General features: G+C 52.6%; 1 protein-coding gene across 5 annotated transcripts in view; it reads right to left on the bottom strand.

The window, feature by feature from the left end:
* PCID2 (PCI domain containing 2) overlaps positions 1-21769 on the bottom strand; it is a 36608-nt gene that overhangs the window by 11738 nt on the left and 3101 nt on the right. The window contains exons 2-9 of one of the 5 annotated variants that reach the window (XM_089303361.1): positions 17143-17232; positions 13104-13177; positions 11503-11568; positions 10660-10701; positions 9189-9243; positions 5624-5727; positions 2163-2267; positions 1379-1513 (exon numbers count right to left, since the gene is read on the bottom strand). In XM_089303361.1, the coding sequence (XP_089159487.1) occupies positions 1379-1513; positions 2163-2267; positions 5624-5727; positions 9189-9243; positions 10660-10701; positions 11503-11568; positions 13104-13177; positions 17143-17232 (671 nt within the window). The remainder of the gene's footprint in view (positions 1-1378; positions 1514-2162; positions 2268-5623; positions 5728-9188; positions 9244-10659; positions 10702-11502; positions 11569-13103; positions 13178-17142; positions 17233-21769) is intronic. The other 4 variants (XM_089303363.1, XM_051841700.3, XM_089303362.1 and 1 more) reach the window with 4 other exon arrangements.

Genomic DNA, 21769 nt, shown 5'->3' with positions numbered 1-21769 from the left:
GTGGCCATTTGGGAAGTGAACCAGTGGATTTAAGATCCATCTGACATGGGACAGCTTAGATAGATCCTGCGGCACCGGCACACCGGGTTCTAGTCCCGGTCGGGGCGCCGGATTCTGTCCTGGTTTCTACTCTTCCAGGCCAGCTCTCTGCTGTGGCCCGGGGGGTGCAGTGGAGGATAGCCCAAGTGCTTGGGCCCTGCACCCACATGGGAGGCCAGGAGAGGCACCTGGCTCCTGGCTTCGGATTGGCACAGTGCACCAGCCGTAGCAGCCATTTGGGGGATGAACCTACAGAAGGAAGACCTTTCTCTCTGTCTCTCTAACTCTGCCTGTCAAAAAAAAAAAAAAAAAAAAAAAAAAAAAAAAAAAAAAAGCTAGAAGAATAGAAGCTTGCGCTCTCCTCCACGTGGACTCAGGACGAGCGCAGCAGGGTATGATAATTCCCGTCCTTTGGCCCCATTCTCCCTTTTTTTTTTTTATTTTTGACAGGCAGAGTTAGACAGTGAGAGAGACAGAGAGAAAGGTCTTCCTTTACCGTTGGTTCACCCTCCAATGGCCGCCACACTGTGGCCAGCGCACTGCGCTGATCTGAAGGCAGAAGCCAGGTGCTTCTCCTGGTCTCCCATGGGGTGCAGGGCCCAAGCACTCGGGCCATCCTCCACTGCACTCCCAGGCCACAGCAGAGAGCTGGCCTGGAAGAGAGGCAACCGGGACAGCATCCGGTGCCCCGACTGGGACTAGAACCTGGTGTGCCGGCGCCACAGGCCTAGTGAGCCGCGGCACTGGCCCCCATTCTCCCTTAGTAAGGCCCTAATAGGCCTGTGTATTTTTCTCACTTTGTAAGGAAAGTCCAGCACACTGCATGCCGTGTTTGGGCCTGTATTTAGAATTCTTCTCTAAGTAAAGACAAGAGTTGGAAAATTAATTTAGGTCCTAAACCCAGCCCACAAGGCATCAATTGATCTCTCTCCCCCTCACACTCTGCCTTTCAAATACATCAATCTTAAAAAGAAAAGAAGGGGCCGGTGCTGTGGAGTAGTGGGTAAAGCCGCTGCCTGCAGTATCCCATATGGGCACCAGTTGGAGTCCCGGCTGCCCCAGAGCAGCCAGAGCCGGCTCCTCGCACGACCACGGTGTCACTAACTTGCAGTGGGACCTCGAGCCACGCTCTGCTTTCTGGGTTTCACTTTCCTCATCCCCAAACGGGGACCCTTCTGCCAACTTCAAAGTCAGGGGCCCGAGAAACAAGACAAAACAAGAAGATAGGAAGTGCACAGACAAGTCCTCTGTTATTGACTGGTCTGGAAACAGGGACCCGGAGCACCTGGGGGGCTTCCTGGGAGACAGGTAACAAAGGCAAACCCCAGGGGACACAAACCTGGGAGCAGAACTGCTTGGCCACTGGTTATCTCCAGGTTCCACCTTGCGAGGTGGCTGCCTGCGAAGCAGCTCCTGCTTGCAGGGTGAAAGGGTGCGGGCTTCTGTGCCCCCTTCCCAACCCTGCACCTCCCACCTGCAGGGTGAAAGGGTACAGGCTTCTGTGTCCCCTCCCCCCCCCCACTGCAACTCACCACCTGCCTTTTTGACAACAGCCAACCGGATGGCGGTGGGGGGCGGCTCACTGTGGCCCAAGCTGCACCTGCTTGGGGACTGATGGTGCTGAACACCTGCTGCATGCTCACTGCCACTAGGGCATCCTCATCAGATCTGCCGGCCCTTCAGCCCACTTCTAAATTAGAGTGTCGGATTGTTCTTTGTATCTTCTGGGGATTAGACCCTTATCAGATACATTATCTGCAAATATCTCTTTCTGCAATTACACCGCTCTTGGTAAAATCCTGAGAAAGCACCGTCAGACCGAGGGCACAGGCGCTGCGGTAAGGACTGTCTGGCAGAGGTTTCCTGCGGAGACACTAGTGATGGAGCCCTGCCCGACGCCCCTGCATCACAACAGCACCCAGCCACCCCTCAGGCAGTGCAGTCTGCCGGGCTCTGGGGGTGGGAACAACACTGTGGAAGACCCCAGAGGGAAGTGAGTCCAGATCTGGCTGGGCGTCCAGAAGGGGACTGGGTGGGGACACCCTGGGCCAAGAGGAGGGACATGCAAAGTGCAACTACTTCCTGGGAGTCCCAGGTGCTGCGCAGTTGTCACACACACAAACCTTACAATTTCCCAAAACTCCTCCTCAGGAAGTATGCCTCTACCAGGGGTGACGGGGTGGAGTTTAGGAGAAAAACGGAGCTCTGAAGCAGAGTCAGAGGGAAGTCTGGAATGAAACAAGCAATGGCAGACGCGCTCAGTCCCCCGCAAGGCACGCACCGCCCAGAGGAGGGGGCAGGTGAGCAACACCAGAGCGCCAGGTCCTGCCAACACACGCAGCACTGGAAGCCCCACAGGAGAACAGAAAGAACGGGCCCAAAGCGCAGCTGAGGGGCCAGCGCTGCGGCACAGCAGGAAACCCTGCGCGCAGTGCTGGCATGCCATATGGGTGCCGGTTCAAGTCCCGGTTGTTCCACTTCCAATCCCGCTCTCTGCCATGGCCTGGGAAAGCAGTAGAGGATGGCCCAAATCCTTGGGCCCTGCCCCCACGTGGGAGACCTGGAAGAAGCTCCTGGCTTCAGATTGGTGCAGCTCCAGCCATTGCAGCCAACTGGGGAGTGAACCAGCGGATGGAAGACCATTCTCTCTCTCCTTCTCTCTTTCTGTGTAACTCTTTCAAATAAATGAATAAATCTTTAACCAATAAGAATAATAATACTAAAGAAATGCAGCAGAGAGAAGAGTATTAAAAAAGTAATTCTGGGGGCCAGCGCTGTGGCGCAGTGGGTTAATGCCAGGGCCTGAAGCACCAGCAGCCCATGTGGAAGCTGGTTCAAGATCCAGCTGCTCCACTTCCAATCCAGCTCTCTTCTATGTCCTGGGAAACAGCAGAGGATGGCCCAAGTCCTTGGGGCCCTGCACCCATGTGGGAGACCCAGAAGATGCTCCTAGCTCTGGATCTGCACAGCTCCAGCTGTTGCGGCCATTTGGGGAGTGAACCATTGGATAGAAGACCTCTCTCTCTCTCTCTCTTTGCCTCTCCTGCGTCTAACTCTGACTTTCAAATAAATAAATAAAATCTTTAAAAAAAAATGAAAAAGTAAATCTGGAGGCAATTATTTGGTCCGGCAGTTCAGATGCCCAAATCCCACATCAGAGCGCCTAGAGCGCCTGGGTTCAATTCCTGCCCAGTTTCCTGCTGATGCGAGACCTGGGAGGCAGTGGGAATGGCTCAAGTGGCTGGGTCTCTGTTACCCACGTGGGAGAAATGGATGGCGCTCCTGGCTCCCAGCTTCAGCCCGGCCCAGCCCAGCCGCCTGCAGGCACTTGGAGAGTGGCCCTGTGGACGGGAGCTCCTTCTCTTATGTCCCTTTGCTTCTCAAAAAAAAAAAAAAAAAAAAAATTAAAAATCTAATGAAAAACATCAGCTTACAAATGCAAGAAACTGCCTAGCGCCATGGCTCACAAATGCAAGAAACTGCCTAGCGCCATGGCTCACTAGGCTAATCCTCTGCCTGAGGCGCTGGCACCTCGGGTTCTAGTCCCGGTTGGGGCGCTGGGTTCTAGTCCCAGTTGCTCCTCTTCCAGTCCAGCTCTCTGCTGTGGCCCGGGAAGGCAGCAGAGGATGGCCCAAGTGCTTGGGTCCCTGCACCTCCATGGGAGACCAGGAAGAAGTACCCGGCTCCTGGCTTCGGATCGGCGCAGCGCCGGCTACAGCGGCCATTAGGGGAGTGAACCAATGGAAGGAAGACCTCTCTCTCTGTCTCTCTCTCACTGTCTATAACTCTACCTGTCAAATAAAAAAAATAAATTACAAAAAAAAAAAAACCAAAAACAAACAAACAAAAAAAAAAACAAAAACAAATACAAGAAACTTCTTGAACCACAGTGGAAATTTTAAAAACAAGACACAGCAGACGCAAGTTCTCAAAAGCCAACGATACAGAGAAAACGCAGCCCGGGGAAGACCCAGGAACAGCAGGAAGCAACAGTAAGGAAGACAACGACTCCACATCAGAAACAAAGAATCAGAGGAGGAACACGCTTTTAAAAGCTGTGTGCCTGTCTTTCCTTACGTTGAAAGGCACAGCGAGAGAGACAGAGACAGAGAGATCTGCTGGTTCACTCCCCAAATGGCTGGAACAGCTAATTTTGGGGCCAGGCTGAAGCCAGGAGCTGGGAGCTCCATCCGGGTCTCCCTCGAGGGTGCAGGGGCCCAAGCACCTGGGCCACCTTCTGCTGCCTTCCCAGACGCCGTCAGCAAGGAGCTGCATCAGAAGTGGCTCTGCAGTGCCCTTGGTAAAGTGGTAAGCATAAATACACAACCGATCAAAAAGACAGGGTAAGTGTCGAAGAGATTTCACAAATAAGACCAGTGTAAGCAAACAATGAAGGAGAGGATTAAAAGGGAGAGTATGATTCTGTGGGGGAAGCAGGACACACAGCAGACTCATAGAATGGCAAATGCCCAAACAGCACTCCTGCCTCAGAATCAACCCTTGGGGCATTCGGATCTGGCTAAAAGGCCCATGAGAGTCTCACAGCCATGGAAAGCCACGACACGGTGGCAAAAAACAATCTAAATGAAAGATCCTGGTGAACAAGACCCCAGCAGAAGGAACAGGCCATCAAGGAGGGAGGCGCCTTTCTCTGAAGGGAGGAAGGAACCTCCACTGTGATATGGCCTTGACTAAACAAGTTCAGAGTCGGTGAACTCAAGGGGCTGCCATAGCCTAGACAGCTCATAGCAAGAGTCTCGGGTGATTGCTGATGTCATAAATAAGAGTGCCAATTGTTAAATCAACAACGGGAGTCACTGAATACAGGCTCCCCACGTAGGATCTCTGTCCTTAATGTGTTTTACTATGAAACTTAAAAACAACACTACTAGTTGAACAATGCCCTATACCTTGTGCGGTTGTGTGAGTGCAGCCTGTTGAAATCCTTGCTTAGTGTATACTAAGTTGATCTTCCGTATATGAAGGTGATTGAAAATGAAACACGATGAAGGGCGGGATGGGAGAAGGAGTGGGAGAGGGGAGGGCCGCGGGAGGGAGGGAGGTGGGGGGGGGGGCAAAAAAAAAAAAAAAGAAAAAAAGAAGTAGCTCTGCCAGGACTTGAACCAGCACTCCTCTCTGGGATGTGGCTATGGGTGCTGAACCCCTGCATCCATGCTGGCCTCAGGAATGACATTTTTAACTGCTAGAAGGAAGCAAGAGTCAACACACAAGTCTCCAGGCAGCAAAACACTTCTTCAAAGATGGAGAAAAACAAAGACAACCTGGCGAGGCGAGGCCTAGAGAATTCGTCGTCACTGACCATCCCAGCAGAGACTGCTGAGCCCAGCTCCTGAGAGCAAAGGGGATGCCCCAGGTGGAGCCTCCCCTCCCCGGCAGTGAAGGCGCGAGCCGGCGCAGGAGACCCGCTTTCCTTTTTGCTCATTTCCTCCACAACACAACTCATTATTTTAAAGTAAAAATGACAGTTCCTGAGGGCTCGTGAGGCACGCGTGTTGAAGAGAAGCCTCTGTGCCCAGTGGAGCAGGCGGCGGCTGGGCTTGCCGGGTGGCGACGCCGTACTCACGTGTCGCTGGCGCAGACGCGGAAGCAGCTCATCAGCAGCTCGGCCGCTTTCTCCAACATGTCCCCAACTTTGCTCTTCCCTTTCTTCACCAACTGCTGGTCTGCCTAGCGGAACACAGAAACATTTCGAAAGCCAAAACTGGGTACAGTTAGAAGTCAAACTTGACAAGTCCTGGAGAAATCAACTGCTCGGATGCCGCGATGTCTGGACAGTTAAGACGTCTGCACATTATCCTGACTCTTCCAGAAGTCACCTCCTCCTTCCACTAACTCACGCTGCTAAGTCCCCAATACGGAATCCTGCATTGCCTCAGAGCCGGGCCACCAGGAGGCTCTGAGTCTCTGAACTGCCGACTTCCCTCAGCATGACATTAAAGTCCACAGACATTAAAGTCACCACTAAGCTCGACTCTCCCTTTGCTTTTAGAAGGAAAGTTTTTTTTTTTAGTATGAAATTAATTTTTATTTTTGGCTCAAAATGAATGTTTAACATTTTGCCCGAACCAAAACTAAAGACAAACACTTAGAAAAAAGCGTGGAAGCATGCTCCCGCCCCCTCCCGGGGAAGCTGGTGAGGCGGACGCTCTAATGAGGCGTGGTTCTCTCCAAGGGCTGAAGGAAAGTTCTGGTTAAAGATCACAGTTCCATGGGCACTGGTGTGTGGCCTGGCAGTTAGATACCACTTGGGACACCCCCATTCCACACTGGAGTGCCTGAGTTGGAGAGTCCCAGCTCTGCTGGGGAGCACCCTGGAGGGCAGCAGTGATGGCCAAAGGACTGGGTCCCTGCCAACCACATGGGTGAACCAGATAAGCCCTGGACTCTTGGCTCGGGCTTGACCCAGTCATGACTACTGTAGCCACTTCTCTTTCTCTATCAAATGTTCCTGATGACACAATTAATATCACATGAATTCATAACGCTCTGTGATGAGACGGGAGCACTCTGTGTGTCACACACACCAGTCCGCGGCAGCATCTCAACAAAGAGCGCTCACAAGTGAGACCTGCTACTCCTGCTGAACAGGTAAGTGACAGCTGCACGTGGCTACTAGGGTAGCGTCCACAGTGAATGAAAGCTTGCACCTTCAAGTCAAAATCAGAAGTCTGGAGAGACCACTGCTGAGTCTGGCGGCTTCTCCCAACTTCAAGACTTTTCTGATGAGGTCACTGACGACCTTAACAAACACATGGAGATCTGAGTTTTGGTGGGATTTTTAAAATTAATTCACTTGAGAGGCAGAAAGACAGAGAGCTCCCATCTGCTGGTTTACTCCCTAAATGCCCACAATGGCCCGGGGCCAGAGGCCACAGCCAGGAGCCAGCCCCTCAACCCAGGTCTCCCCTGAAGGTGGCTGGAGCCCAGTGATTTGCGCCACCACCACCTCCTACAGCCCATCGCGTCAGGCAGTTACAGGCAGGTGGGAACCCAGGTCCTAAACTGCTAGGCCAAACGCCCCCACCAGGTTCTCTGTAAACATACTGAAGTATGCTAATGTTTGAAACTGCTGCATAGCTCAGTGGCCAGAACTTTCCATGGCCTGCTACAGCCTGAATTCCTGTGCTGGAACCCTAAGCTCCAAGGTGACATCAGGAGGCGGCCTTGAGCAAGTGAGTGTTACAGCACCCAAGAAAACGTGCCTACAAGCTGTGCTGTGCAAGCGAACGAGGAGCAGCCCCCACGACTGCAACTGCAACCCGCACCCTTTCGTTCCCGCAGAACAGCACTTTCACTGCTACAAGGAAATCTCACAGTAGACAGCAAACTTCCTAAACAACCCCCCGGCCCCGGCTGCAGGCTGTTCCAGCCACAAGCATGCTCCCCCCACTACAGCATACATGAAGCCCCTCACTGTCAGACTGCGGCGGCTGATGCCTCCTTCGAGACAGCCTGGCAGTTCTGCCCCCAATAAACGCTTTCACACCTTATCCCAGTGTAGTCTCGTTCGGTGGTCTTGGTCACATTAGCCTAACAGCGAGGAGGTCATGAGTGCACGGTCCTCGTGAGGGCTCAGCGCCCCCTGCCCCGCTGAGGACACAGTGAGGGCACCGCCCGCTGTGAACCAGGCAGCAGGGCCTCACAACCTGCTCAACCTGCCAGCCGTCTGACACTGCCCTTGCAGCCTGAGAAACCATCCTTTCAGCAGCCCAAATGGACCCAGACGGGCCAGCGATGGCACTACGGAAGCATGCACAGGTGAGCGGCCCACCCACAGCACAGGCCAGGCCAGCGGGCCCCAGGGCCACGGTGGGTGAGGCTCAAGCCGCCTCCTGAGCGCAGTCTAACTTTTCAAAACTGCCTCTTGGAATCTGTGTGCAGCATCGAGCAGGAATCCGCTGCAACGATGGAAAAAGCTCCGTGTACCATCTGCACCTGGTGAGGCCACCGTGCCTTCAACTGCCGCAGTCAAAGCAACGTCTTGGAAAATGATGAGTGCCAAAGAGCTAAGAGAACCCAGACAGCTTCTGTCACACTAAACATTAAAGGACTAAAACGTAAGGACGAGGGCTGGCACTGTGGCGTAGCAGCTGAAGTCGCCGCCTACACTGCCAGAATCCCATACGGCTGTCGGTTTGAGACCCGGCTGCTCCAGTTCTGATCCAGCTCTCTGCTGTGGCCTGGGAAAGCAGTGGAAGATGGCCCAACTCCACCCACATGGGAGACCTGGAAGAAGCTCCTGGCTCCTGGCTTCAGACTGGTGTAGCTCCAGTCGTTGCAGCCAACTGGGGACTGAACCAGTGGATGGAAGCTCGCTCACTCGCTCTCTCTCGCTGCCTCTCCTTCTATCTCTGTGTAACTTTCCTATTAATAAATAAACCTTAAAAAAAAAAAAAAAACAACTTCAGCACAGGCATTCGGCCTAGCAGTCACAAAGTCAGGACGCCTGCCTCCTTATTAGAGCACCTGGGCTCAATCCCCAGCTCCAGCTCCAAGTCCAGCTTCCTGCTACTTTAGACGGTGGGAGGCCGCAGTAATGACTCCAGTGGTGGGGTCCCCCCATCCACACGGGAGCCCTGGACTGAGTCCCCAGACCTAGGCATCTAGACGAGAGCGAGCAGATGTGAGTACATACAAACTCTCTCTCTCTCTGCTTCTAAGCTAAATAAGCTCCCAGGGTTTTCACTGTCTTTAGAAAGAGGAACAGGGAGATATCTGTCCAGAATCAGAAGTCATCAATACTTCTAAAACTATAAGGAGGTCATTCTAAGACAACTACAGCTCATTTAGTTTACCGGATCACCCAAGGGAACTTCCATAAAACCCAGGATCTCTCCCTCACACCAGAGAGGCTGCAGCTACTGCCTGAACCTATGTTTGGCCAGCATTCTTCAGGCCAGGGGACAGGACACAGATAGCGAAGCACGTGTGGAAGCCCCCCCTCCATACCAAGTGTGGAATTCTGGGCCTGACTTATTAAATCTGCCTGTGTCGGCCACGGCTCCTGTCCTGGTGCTCCCCGCACCCACTCAGTCCGCGGAGCTTCTGGAAAGAGTGACATGGAAGCACGCAGCAGTCAGTCAGCAAATGCCAGCTCGCAAACCACCATGACAGGAAACTGCACTTACATTGTTGGCAAACACTCGAAGGTCAAGCGCTACAGCATACATGACAGGCAGAGCCCTACAGGGAGAAGAGCAAACGAGGTGAGACGACCACCAGAGCCCAGGACCGCCCTCCAGAACAGGGTCCACCTGCTATCATCTGATGGCTGCTGTCTGCTTCCTCACCTCCAGCCGGCAGGCTGCAGCCAAGCTTCCTAGCCAGCCCACAGGCCAAACTCCTGCTGTTTGACCAGAGGCCCAGACCCTGGTCCCTCTAGGGTCATCCAGTATCCCCTTCCCCTCAGCCCTCCACCACTACCCAAACACCTCCATTTAAAAAGCTGTGGCTTAGTAATTTCCTCGGAGGGACACAGAATGTCACACAACTACTTGCTCTGTCTAGCTGACCTCGCGGGGCTCCTTTCCTGGGCAAGCTGAGTCTACTTAAAGAGGGAAAGGACACTTGGCTATTTTCGATAAAATCCACCTATAGCTTGTCAATCAATCACACAACAAAGAATTAGTTTGACAAGGGATTTAAAACAGCCCAATTATCATGAGTTACATTACCCCAAATGAATTGCAGTTGGTCTACTTTCTTTTATTTGACAGGTAGAGTTACAGACATTGAGACAGAGAGACAGAGAGAAAGGTCTTCCTTCTGCTGGTTCACTCCCCAAATGGCCGCTATGGCCAGAGCTGCAGCAATCCGAAGCCAGGAGCCTCGCCCTGGTCTCCCATGCGGGTGCAGGGGCCCAAGCACCCGGGCCATCCTCCACTGCTTTCACAGGCCATAGCAGAGAGCTGGACCGGAAGAGGAGCAACTGAGACCAGAACCAGCGCCTATATGAGATGCCGGCACCACAGGCAGAGGATGAACCTAGTGCGCCACGGCGCGGTCCAGTCTACTTCTTTTACAAAGCTTTTTTAAAAAAGCAGAGTGACATAATAGCACAGTGGGTTAAGACGCTGCCTGCAGCGCCAGCATCCCATACGAGCACCAGTTAGAGTCCTGGCTGCTCCACTTCCCATCCAGCTCCCTGCTGAAGCACTTGGGAAAGCAGCAGAAGACGGCCCAAGCACCTGCGCCCTGCACCCACGTGGGAGACCCAATGGAGTTCCTGGTTCCTGGCTTTGGTTTGGTCCAGCCTTGAGCATCACGGCTATCTGGGGAGTAAGCCAGCAGATGGAAGATCTCTCTGCCTTTCAAGTAATAAATGAATCTTAAAAAAAAAGTAAACTGCAAATTGACAACTGAAGACAAAATAGCATTTAACAAATATCTGGGGGCATGGAAGCGCTTAAACCAAAGTTACCACTTTATGTTTTAGGCACAACACAAACAGGCCTGGCTGACCTTCCGTCCACATTCACGCAACTGTCACAACTCCACTGTCTGTAAACAGTCACATGAAGTGCAATCCACTGTTATGTAAAGCAAATCTTTTGAGAGCTTCTGCAAAAACAGAACTGCCACCTGCTGCTGCTCACTCACCAGTTTTCTTCCTTGTGGGCCTGAAACGCTCGCAGGAATGACGTGCTGTGTCAAGGAAGGCACAAGCTCACACGCTAAAGACACAGAGGAAGGAGAGCTGCCAATTTTAAGCCATAAGCCCCACTCTGCAAACGCCGACACACTACAGCCTTGAGTTTCTGAAGCAAAAAACACACACTCACATGACAAATACCTGAATGTCACAAGGACATGTATACCAAACACATTTATTTCATACTTTCTCCAAAGACTTGTAGACATAAGATTTTCTTTTAAATCAATGTTTTCATAAAAAAAAAAAAAATCAATGCTTTCAAACAGTGTTGGCTTCACTGAGCCCAGGAGATCACAGCAAGGTATGTTTGCATGCTTCTGTGTCTGTAGTCTAAGTGGCAATAAATCTTGAATTCCCAGATTTACTTGGTTTGTGCCCATTCTGGTCTGGTATATCTAAACAAGATAGTCTTCTGAAAAGCAAACTAGAGTCAATAGATTGATTAAACCTTAACTATAAGATAAGCTTGACAAAGGTCTTTAGTGATCAAGTGACCACGCATCTGAGTGCATGCTAGTCCATGTACGCCTCATTGCAGACTTCTGACATTTCACCAAAGGGACTTAATCGGTTGCTGTAACTATGCTTACCACCAGCCCAGCAGCTGGACGAGTGACCGGTGGGCGTCCTTACCAGCTCAGTAACCGGATAAATCTTAACATCCAAGTAGCTAAAAGCAGTTTTTCCTTCAAAATATTTAATTTTTTTCTAACTATAGCTGAACAAGATCTTCAGCCCCAGACATCCACTCTGCTACACACTGGAAGCTCCCAAGACAGAAAGGATATTGGACTATCACCGTCTGGCATTTGTACGCCTCTATGAAGTCATGGTTCCCCACGGCGTAAGTGCACCTGGAAGAGAAGCATCAGAAGAAGCAGCAGGATGGCGTCATCAGAAAGCGACTGACACAAAAACCCACAGGTCTGTGCAGACCACGCAGCACTGCTGTCACACACGTCCTGGAAGGAAAGCTGGGACTCCCGCTTGGTGGGCAACTCAGCGTTGAAAGAAGAAACGCACAAATGACCATTCTAAACAAAACAAGTTGGTAAAAGTTGAAATCCAGGGCCAGTGCTGCGGCACACATTAATGCTGCCAGCATCCCAAATCAGAGTGCCGGTCTGAGTACCAGATACTGTGCTCTGACCCAGCTCCCTGCACCTGGGAAAGCAGTGGAAAATGGCCCAAGTATCTGGGTCCCTGTCATCCATGTGGGAGACCTGGATGGAGTTATTGGCTCCTGGACTTGGCCTGGCCCAGACCTGGCTGTTGCAGCCATTTGCAGAGTAAACCAGTAGATGGAAGATCAATCTCTCCCCCCCCACCCCTGTCAGTCTCCTTTTTAAATAAATAAAGATGAAATCCCACATTAAGCTTTCTTTCAAGTCCCAGAAGGAAAAACCTAGTCCCAGCAGGTTTGATGAGGAAGTGACAGGCATTGCCAAGACTGTGTGGCCCCTCCACGGTCAGCAGCTGACTAGACTCCCAGGCTGCCTGTCAAGCACCAGGACAGCCCAATCTCCCCAAGACACCACAGGCGTCCAGAGCTTCCTGCTCACGACGCCCCCGCCTGCTCAGAGTACAGGAAGTGAGAAGGAGGGCACCAACTCTCTGCAAGGCACAACGTTCTGTACTTACCTGGCAGGGGAGATACCACGATCACCAAGACATAACGTTCTGCCCAAGTCAATGCTATAGACAAAGAGCAGCTATGACGTGCAAATTAAGAGTTTGTTGGGGCCGACGCCGTGGCGTACTAGGTTAATCCTCCGCCTGTGGCGCCGGCAACCCATGTGGGCTCCGGTTCTAGTCCTAGCTGCTCCTCTTCCAGTCCAGCTCTCTGCTGTGGCCTGGGAGGGCAGCAGAGGATGGCCCAAGTCCCTGGGCTCCTGCACCCACATGGGAGACCAGGAGGAGGCACCTGGCTCCTGCCTTTGGATCGGCACAGCTCCGGCCGTTGCAGCCATTTGGGGAGTGAACCAATGGAAGGAAGACCTTTCTCTCTGTCTCTCTCTCTCTCTCACTGTCTATAAGTCTACCTGTCAAATAAATAAATAAATAAACTTAAAAAAAATAGTGTGTGTATGCTTTTCTCAACTCCAGTTTCTCAGACAGGCAAGCAGGTTAAAAAAAAAGACACATCTCCCTTAAAAAGCCAGCCAACGGCTATGCTCTGTACTCCTCTAGATAAAACACCCTCCTATCAATACTGAAGCGGTTTATACACATTACACGAATATACAGTTCTCGCAGATTTAGCAAAGTGAAATTACAAAACACCTCTGCTACTTTTCAAAGTAGCATGCCTCAAGCATAAGTTAATCCAAGACCTAATTCTCAACGTGGCCACCCACTTCCCTATGTTTTCTTCCCCAACAGTGATTACCTTAGATGAGCTGCAAACATTTCATCATAAGGTGGCTCCAAAACTTGTTGGCATTTCTCTTCTGGAGAAGCCATCTAATGTGTAAGAAGAGTGGCAAAAATAAAATTAATAGACTTGGAAGAATGCAAGGAAAGATTGAGAAAAACCTGCATTTCAAAAACATTTATACTTCACAGTAACAGTCCACATTTTAGTACTTCTAAATAACATGTTCATTCAAGAACTATTTACCAATAATTTTGTTTTTGAAGATTTATGTATTTGAAAATCAGAGTTACAGAGAGGAGAGGCAGAAAGAGAGAAAGAGAGAAAAAGAGAGAGAGAGATCAATCAATCGATTGATCTTCCATGTACTGGTTCATTCCCCAAACGGCCACAATGGCCAGGGCTGGGCCAGACAAAGCCAGGAGCCCAGAGCCTCATCTGAGTCTCCGACGTGGGTGCAGGGGCCCAAACATGTGGCCATCCTCTGTTTGCTTTCTCAGAAGCATCAGAAGGAAGCTGTATCAGAAGTGGGGCAGCTGGGATTTGAACCCGTGTCCACACAGGATGCCGGTGTCACAGGTGGTAGCTTAACTGGCAATGCCACAACGCCAGCCCCTATTTACCAATATTTGGAGGGAGCAGGCACGGTGGCAAAGTGGTTTAAGCTGCTGCTTGCAATGCCAGCATCCGATGTTGGAATGCCAGTTCAAGCCCTAAAGCTCCATTCTAATTCCGCTCCCTGCTAATGCACCTGGGAAGGCAGTCAGAAGATGGCCCAAGTGCCTGGGTCCTTGACACTGACACAGGAGACCTGAATGGAGCTCTGGGCTCCTGGTTTCAACATGGCGCAGCTCTGGCCATCGTGGCCATGGGGAGTGAACCAGTTATGAAAGATAGATAGAGCTCTCTCTCTCTCCCTTTTTTTCTTTTTTTTAATTCTTTGTTTATTTGAAAGGTAGAGTTGTGCGGGGTGGGGTGGGGTGGCTCCCATCCACTGGTTCATTCCCCAAATGGCCAAAATGACTGGGCTGGGCTGGGCCAGGCCAAAGCTGGGAGCCAGGAGCCAGCAGATTCCTCCAAGTCTCCCACGTGGGTGCAGGGCCCCAAGCACTCGGGTCATCCTCTGCTGCTTTCCCAGGCCTTAGCAGAGAGCTGGGTCAGAGGGGGACAGCTGGGATGTGAACCAGCACCCATATAGAATTCCTGGATTGCAGCCTTTGTGACCAAAATACCAGCGACAGTAACTCTGCCTTCAAATAAATATATAAATCTTTAAAAAAAAATTCCAAGCGAACTGAAACCCATAAATACAATTCAGTCTGCCTACCACAGCCAGGAAAGGCTCCAGTCATGTTCGTTTGTATTTCAGTATTTAACAGCCAGTCAAGAAGAGCTTACTGAGCAACGTCTTTGGGTTTCATAAAGAAGACATGTATGTGCAGGTGCACGGGGTTCCAGGGGCCCCACTCTTCCTCAGCTCCCGGTGACAGCACCTTTCTCCTGTGCGTGGGCTGGCATAGCTAATGTTTCTTCCTCACTTTCCTTTCCTTCCCAAGGCCAAATCTAAGGTCCCATGAGCAGAAAACGTGTGAGAGTTCATGCTGCATGCCAGCTGCATGGCCACAGGGCACACACACTGAGGACGACCTCTGGTGGGCTGTCTGGGTGAGAGCCTACGGACTTGGGAGAGCAGACGTGTCTGCTGAGGGCCTGAGCAGAGCAAAGGCAGAGCTGGGGAACGTGTCTCTTCTGCTCCCAGCTGCCCCCTGAGCTGGGCCACATCCCCTCCTCAGGTGGGGTCCACACCATTGCCCCAGGCTCCAGCACTCAGACTGAAGTAACAGGGGCGTTCCCAAGCCTCCAGCCCGCACATGGCTTGGGCCCCGTAATCACATGACCCATTTCCTCCTAACAAACCCCAGTCTCCCAGCCTCTCTGTCTCTCTCTCTCTCTCTCTCTCTCTCCCCCTCTCCCTCTCCCGCTATCTCCTATTGGTTCTGCTTTTCTGGAGAACCCTAAGACACAATGGGTTACAGCACAGTGAATTAAAAGTCAAAACAGGAGCAGTGAGCCTGCTGTAATGTAACATATGCCCAGCACCACACACAAGGGTGGGATGTGGGAAGGACAGTAGCAGAAAATCCACTGTCCCGCGGAGTCAGACAGCAGCCCACAGTGGACGCAGCCTCGGGCAGAGGTCAACAGGACCTGCCAAGGCAGGAACCGGCCTTAGACTGCAGTGAAACAGAGAGCTGTCTCCCACGAGCTGTGTGGGATGAAGGCACCACAGGTGGCCACTGGGACTGCCTTGGCCAGGCTGAACTTGGCTCTCTTCTGGTCTCTGGCACTCGCTTCCATCAACAGTAGCGGTTTTCACTGTCGTCCCACATCAGAAACCCAGGGAGGCTGAACGTTCAAATAAAATTAAAAAAAAAAAAAAAAAAAAAAGCACCTGCCAGAACCACAGAAGCAGACTCCCCTGGCCTGGAGCGCACCCTGCCAGATACGATCACCCCAGAGACCCCAGAGGAGCCCAGAGGAGGTCCATGCCCAGCAGGAGCTCCCTCCAGCTGGAGGGGGAACTGGTGGCCAAGCATCAGCGTCTCCAGAGAAACCACAGCTTCAGTGTCACCTCCTCTATCAGGGTGGGCAACGTCTGGCCTGGGGACCACATACACCCCTCAGAACCTGGCCTGGCCCTGCCCAGGCAACCACAAGCAGGACTCGAAATTCAACACACTGGGGCCAGTGTTGTGGCACAGCAGGTTAAGCGTCTGCCTGCAGAGCCAGCATCCCATACAGGCACCGGTCTGAGACCTGGCTGCCCCACTTCCAATCCAGCTCACTGCTAATGGCCTGGGAAAGCATCGGAAGACAACCCAAGTGCTTGGGCCCCTGAATACATGTGGGAGACACAGAGGAAGATCCAGGCTCCTAGTTTTGGCCTGGCCCAGCCCTGGCCGTTGCGGCTATTTGAGGGGTGGAAAAGCAAATGGAAGATCTCTCTCTCTCTTCCTTCCTCTCAGTAACTCAGCCTTTCAAATAAAAATAAACAAAATAGTAGATCTTTAAAAAAGAAATTCAATACATTTATAGCAGGCAAATGTTTACATTGATAACTGTGTATGGCCTGCGAATGTTACAAATATCCAGATGGCTCTCGGAAGAAAAAGGGTTCCCACCTGGTCTACATCAGCGGTGCTTCGTTCTCCAGCAGAAGTGGCAAACACTTTGCAGACAAGGCCAGATGATGAGCATCTCAGGTTTCACAGGCCACAGTCTCTGTGCACTCAGCCACTCGTGCCACTGCAGCAAGCAGCAGCCATAACACAGATGTTCCACTAAAATGCCATGGACAACCTCAGGCTGGGCCTGGGCCCGATGACCCCCTGTGAGCAGGAACTCAATTAGGAGGCATCTGGGGTGCCTGATGGCTAGTGGGCTTTTTCCTGTTTTTAAGATTTTTATTTATTTATTTGAGAGCCAGAGTTCCAGAGAGAGAAACAGAGAGAAAAGTCTTCCATCCACTGGTTCACTCCCCAAACAGCTATAACGGCTGGAGCTGGGCCAATCTGAAGCCAGGAGCTAGAAGTTTCTTCCAGGTCTCCCATGTGGGTGCAGGGGCCCAAGCACGTGGGCCATCTTCCACTGCTTTCCCAGGCCGTATCAGAAAGCTGGGTTGGAAGTGGAGCAGCCGGGTCTCAAACCGGCACCCATATAAGATGCCAGCATGGTAGGCAGAGGCTTAACCTACTACAACCACAGCGCCAGCCCATGGCTATTGGGTTTTGGGGACAGACAAGCACGGGCACAGACCAAGCCCATTGCCCCACTGTTCCTGGATGAATGGAATATGCCACCCCTCTGCTCCAAAACTCAGGGGTGGGCAGGAGTTAGGGGTACAGCAGAGGGTACCACAGAGTGGAATCACAGTTGTAAAGGAGCTTTGAAACTTCTAGGAAAGAGTGACAGCTTTTCTTATTCAAAGCCTAAACCTGTCCTGAGAAACCGGCCCCCTGTGGCCCCGACGCCGTGCAGGCAGCTCTCCACTCACCTGCAGCCGGGGGTTTGCGACATGCGGGTGCTTGAAAGACACCAGCTCTGCGCAGGACGCTCCATCTCGGGTGTCGATGGCTTCGTACACCTGGAACATGAAGAGGGACACAAAACATTGTGTGCCACCAACACACAGCACCCCTATTTCCTCAGGAGTTAGTCACCGAAGGGCACGTCAACACCCTCTCCAACCAGGGACCTTCATTCCCAGAGGCACAAGAACAACTAACGGACAACAGCCAGTTCATCGTTCAGTTACAAGGAAGGTAAATGACTGCCGATTTACTCGCTCACACTACCCTTTGGAAATTCACTCACACAGCCTATGGAACAAAGAACAAAACCAGCTTATAAACCGCATAGACCCAATCTTCAAAGATTCTGCTCGCCAAGTATAAAAGGGAAATAAGTATGTCTAAACAGATGACTCGTGTTCAGACAGTGGGGTACCTGGCCACTGTTAAGAATGAACTGCATGGATGGCGCTGTTGCTCACTAGGCTAATCCTCCACCTGCAGCGCCGGCACCCCAGGTTCTAGTCCTGGTTGGGGCACCGGGCACTAGTCCCGGTTGCTCCTCTTCCAGTCCAGCTCTCTGCTGTGGCCCGGGAAGGCAGTGGAGGATGGCCCAAGTGCTTGGGCCCTGCACCCGCATGGGAGACCGGAAGGAAGTACCTGGCTCCTGCCTTTGGATCGGCACGGTGCCGGCCGTAGCGGCCATTAGTGGAGTGAACCAACAGAAAGAAAACCTCTGTCTCTCTCACTGTCTATAACTCTCTCTCTGTCTCTCTCACTGTCTAACTCTGCCTGGCAAAAAAAAAAAAAAAAAAAAAAAAAGAACGAACTGGAGGCCAGTGCTGTGGCACAGTGGGTTAATGCCCTGGCCTGCAATGCCAGCATCCCATATGGGCACCGGTTAGAGGCCCGGCTGCTCCACTTCCAATCCAGCTCTCTGCTGTGGCCTGGGAAAGCAGTAGAAGATGGCCCAACTCCTTGGACCCCTGCACCCACGTGGGAGACCTGGAAGAAGCTCCTGGCTCCGGATCAGCGCAGCTCCGGCCGTTGCAGCCAACTGGGGAGGGAACCATCGGATGGAAGACTCTCTTTCTGCCTCTCCTTCTCTCTGTGTAACTCTTTCAAATAAATAAATAAATCTTAAAAAAAAAATAGAATGAACTAAAATCAAATGCAGCCATATGAGAAAAAACCCACAATACGCTTACTGTTAAGCGATGAGAAAGTTATAATAGGAAAACCATATAACCTGACTGGGGAGGGGAACAGACAAACCATGTACAAGGCAGACACAGAAGGGCTGCAGCCACAGCAGGAGACAGCTTGGGCTGTAGTCACCAGGAGACTGACCACACAGCAACAGCAGGCCTGTGCATTTTGTAATTAAAAACAAATATATTGGGGCCAGTGTTGTGGCACTGCAGGTTAAGCTGCCCCTGCAGCGCCAGCATCCCATATGGGCACTGGTTCCAGTTCCTGGCTGCTCCACTTCTGATCCAGCTCCCTGCTAATGTGCCTGGGCAAGCAGCGAAAGATGGGCCAAGTTTGGGCCCTGCCACCCATGTGGGAGACTCAGATGAAGCTCCTGGCTGTGGCTATATGGGCCGCAAACCAGCAGATGGAAGATCTCTGTCTCTCCTTCTCTGTCTCTCTAACTTTACCTTTCAAATAAATAAATTTGAAAAAGAAAAGAAAACCCAGACCCCCAAATCAAGTCTCTCTCTTCACATCTCTGGCCATAGGCTTAGGAATTTCATCCAAGAAGTTGACAGACACCAAGAACCTCAACCGACTGTGGAGGGGGTTCTGATCTCTTTTAAAAAAAAATTTTTGTGCCGCGGCGGCCATTGGAGGGTGAACCAACGGCAAAAGGAAGACCTTTCTCTCTGTCTCTCTCTCTCACTGTCCACTCTGCCTGTCAAAAAAAAAAAAAAAATTTTTTTTTGTGAAAGATTTATTTATTTATTTGAAAGTCAGAGTTACAGAGAAAGGGAGAGACAGACAGAGAGATTCTGGTTCACTTCCCAGATGGCCACAACAGCCAAAGCTAGGCCAAGCTGAAGCCAGGAGCTTCTTCTGGGTCTCCGACGTGGTTACAGGGGCCCAAGCACCTGGGCCATTCTCCGTTGCCTTTCCCAGGTCATTAGCAGGGAGCGAATCCGCAGTGGAGGAGCCAGGATGTAAACTGGCACCCATAGGGGACGCCAGTGTCGCAGGCAGCGCCTTTACCTGCTATGCCACAGCACCGGTCCCTCAGGTCTCCTCCTTGAAATCAGCACAGTGCTGGAATCAAGCACCCTTGCCAGCTTCCACACCCAGAGGCAGCTCAGGGAAGGCAACACCGGGTTGCCAGCATCCTGTGACCACCCCCAGAAGAACGTCCCAGGGCTTGGTCAGAAGTACTATGTGGCTGACTGCACACCACTGACTGGGGTGGACAGGTGCCAGGAAGGAGCCAAGCAGTGCCCTCGGCAACGAGAGGGCAGCCTCCTCTCCAGGTCAGCCTGGGCACGTGAGACCTTCTCTCAACCCCCAACCACAGAGAGCCAGTCCTGGGCTGGAAAATGCAAGGACCCCGTCCAGATGCCGGTCTGCAGGTCGCCAGGAAAATCAGTTTCAGTCAACTTAGCTCCAACGAGGTTGAGCCTTCCTAAGTCACCTGCCCCCAACAGGCTCCTGTCCTTGCTCCGCTGGGGCACATCAGGCAGGGAAGCTGCTCTGAGCAGCCTCCACCCACCTGTGCCCACCTGTGCCCCGCACCAACAGGGCATCTCAGCCCAGAGTCTCCCAGAGCTGTCCCTCGCAGAGGCACACTGGCCTCTGTCCCAGGCCCACTGGTTTTAACGCACTGTTGGTCGCTCTCCCACTCGAATCCTGGTACGGCTCCGTCCTAAGAGGCCTCGCAGATGCCTCGCTCCAGCCGGCACCGGGGACTCTAGCACCCCGCATGCTGGAGCACGACATTCCAAAAGCCCCCCAGGCCTCCAGACGCCAGCAAGCATTGCGCAACGCAAACACCGTGATGGCGCAAAGCACCCACAGGTGGCTGAGGGACCCGATCCCGGTCCCTCCACTGGCACGTGCCGACGTCTGCCAGGGTCCAGCTCATCCCCAGTAAAACTCCTTCACCAGGAATCTCCGAGGTGGCCTCTGGAGGCTACAGATGAACTGGGCCCCAGTGTCCATGGCTCTGCCTGGCCACAGACACCAGAACTACAGGCAACACCTCAGGCACGACCGGCCCAGCTGACTGGCTTGGCTGCACTGGACCCTGAGCCCAGGCACGCATTTCCTTAGGAGAACACCTATCAGTGCCCTGCCCAGATGCCAACACTGCATGGAAGCCAGCAGGTGGTATCCGAACACCATGGTCCCAGGCAGCCAGCCACCTTCTCAGGGGCTTCTCCAGCCGCTAGTGTCACATGGCAGCACCCACGGGCCACACAGCCAGATTCCAAGTGAGTCTTACTGCGGGCTGGCTCACGAGGCCGTGGACATGGGCATCCCAGGAGGATGGTGTCTTTGGGCTGCTGCACGGCCCCTCATATCCCCCGGGGGGCCACAGGAGGCACCGCCAGCTCTGGGAACTCACACTTCTTAAAACCACATTCACTCACCCCGTGCACGGAATCCCAGACAGAAGTGGAGATGCCCGCAGCAAGACGCACGCGGGTTCTGTTCCCTGATGCACTCCCTGCTGAGAGGACCAGGGCTCCCGGAAGGGCTGACGCAGGGAATACGCACCGCGCCAGAAAACAAGGCAGAGCACGCGGGACGGGGCAGGTTCCAGTCAGACACCAGTCCGAAGAGGCGCGGTGGCCAGATCTGGGACAGTCGGAGCTTCACAGCACAATGGTGCCAGCGGAGCACAGCTTGGCAGTAAAGGTATCCCATGGCGGGCTTTTTAAAGGCCGGGGGGGGGGGGGGGGACATTTTTAACTTGTGAAGAACTAGCTAGCGAGCACAGGAGGCCGCTCTGGAAACAAGAACCTCACAGGCCCTGCCACTGTCACCGCCAGACCCTGGTCCTGACAAGAGAAAGGGCCCTGGCTCCTGAGCCCTGGTGTCCACAGGGGAAGGGACACCGGCGTGGAGGGACCTGAGGTGGTGCGTTTGGTGTGACCAGTGAGGCTTCTCTGGTTGTGAGTCACCACCTGTGGTGAGCTCAGAGGAACGTGAACCCAAACCCTTCTTTAGGAAACCTCTGAGACCACTGGCCTGGACTTTAAAAAAATGCGCAATGTCATACTGCCCTCTACCACCTCCCATAAGGAGAAGGACTCTTCCGGTTATCAACTAAGAGCAGGACAGGGGCTGGCGCTGTGGCAAAGCGGATTACGCTGCTGCCTGTGCCACCGGCAATCACGATGGGCACCAGTTTGAGTCCCGATGCTCCCCTTCCAATCCAGCTCCCTGCTAATGCACCTGGGAAAGCAGCAGAAGACGGACCAAGTGCTTGGACCCCTTCCACTCACATAAGATACCCAGATGGGAGTTTCAGGCGCCTGGCTTTGGCCTGGTCACTTGGGGAGTGAACCAGCAGATGCAGATCTCTCTCCCTCTCTGTGTCTCACTCTAACTCTGCCTTTCAAATAAATATTTAGAAGCAGA

The sequence above is a fragment of the Oryctolagus cuniculus genome, chromosome 9 (genome assembly GCF_051225735.1).
Source record: "Oryctolagus cuniculus isolate XC-2025 breed Fujian yellow rabbit chromosome 9, ASM5122573v1, whole genome shotgun sequence".
Classification (NCBI taxonomy): Eukaryota; Metazoa; Chordata; class Mammalia; order Lagomorpha; family Leporidae; genus Oryctolagus; species Oryctolagus cuniculus.
The sequence above is the reverse complement of the archived record's forward strand: the minus strand, read 5'-3'. Positions and strand labels throughout refer to the sequence as shown.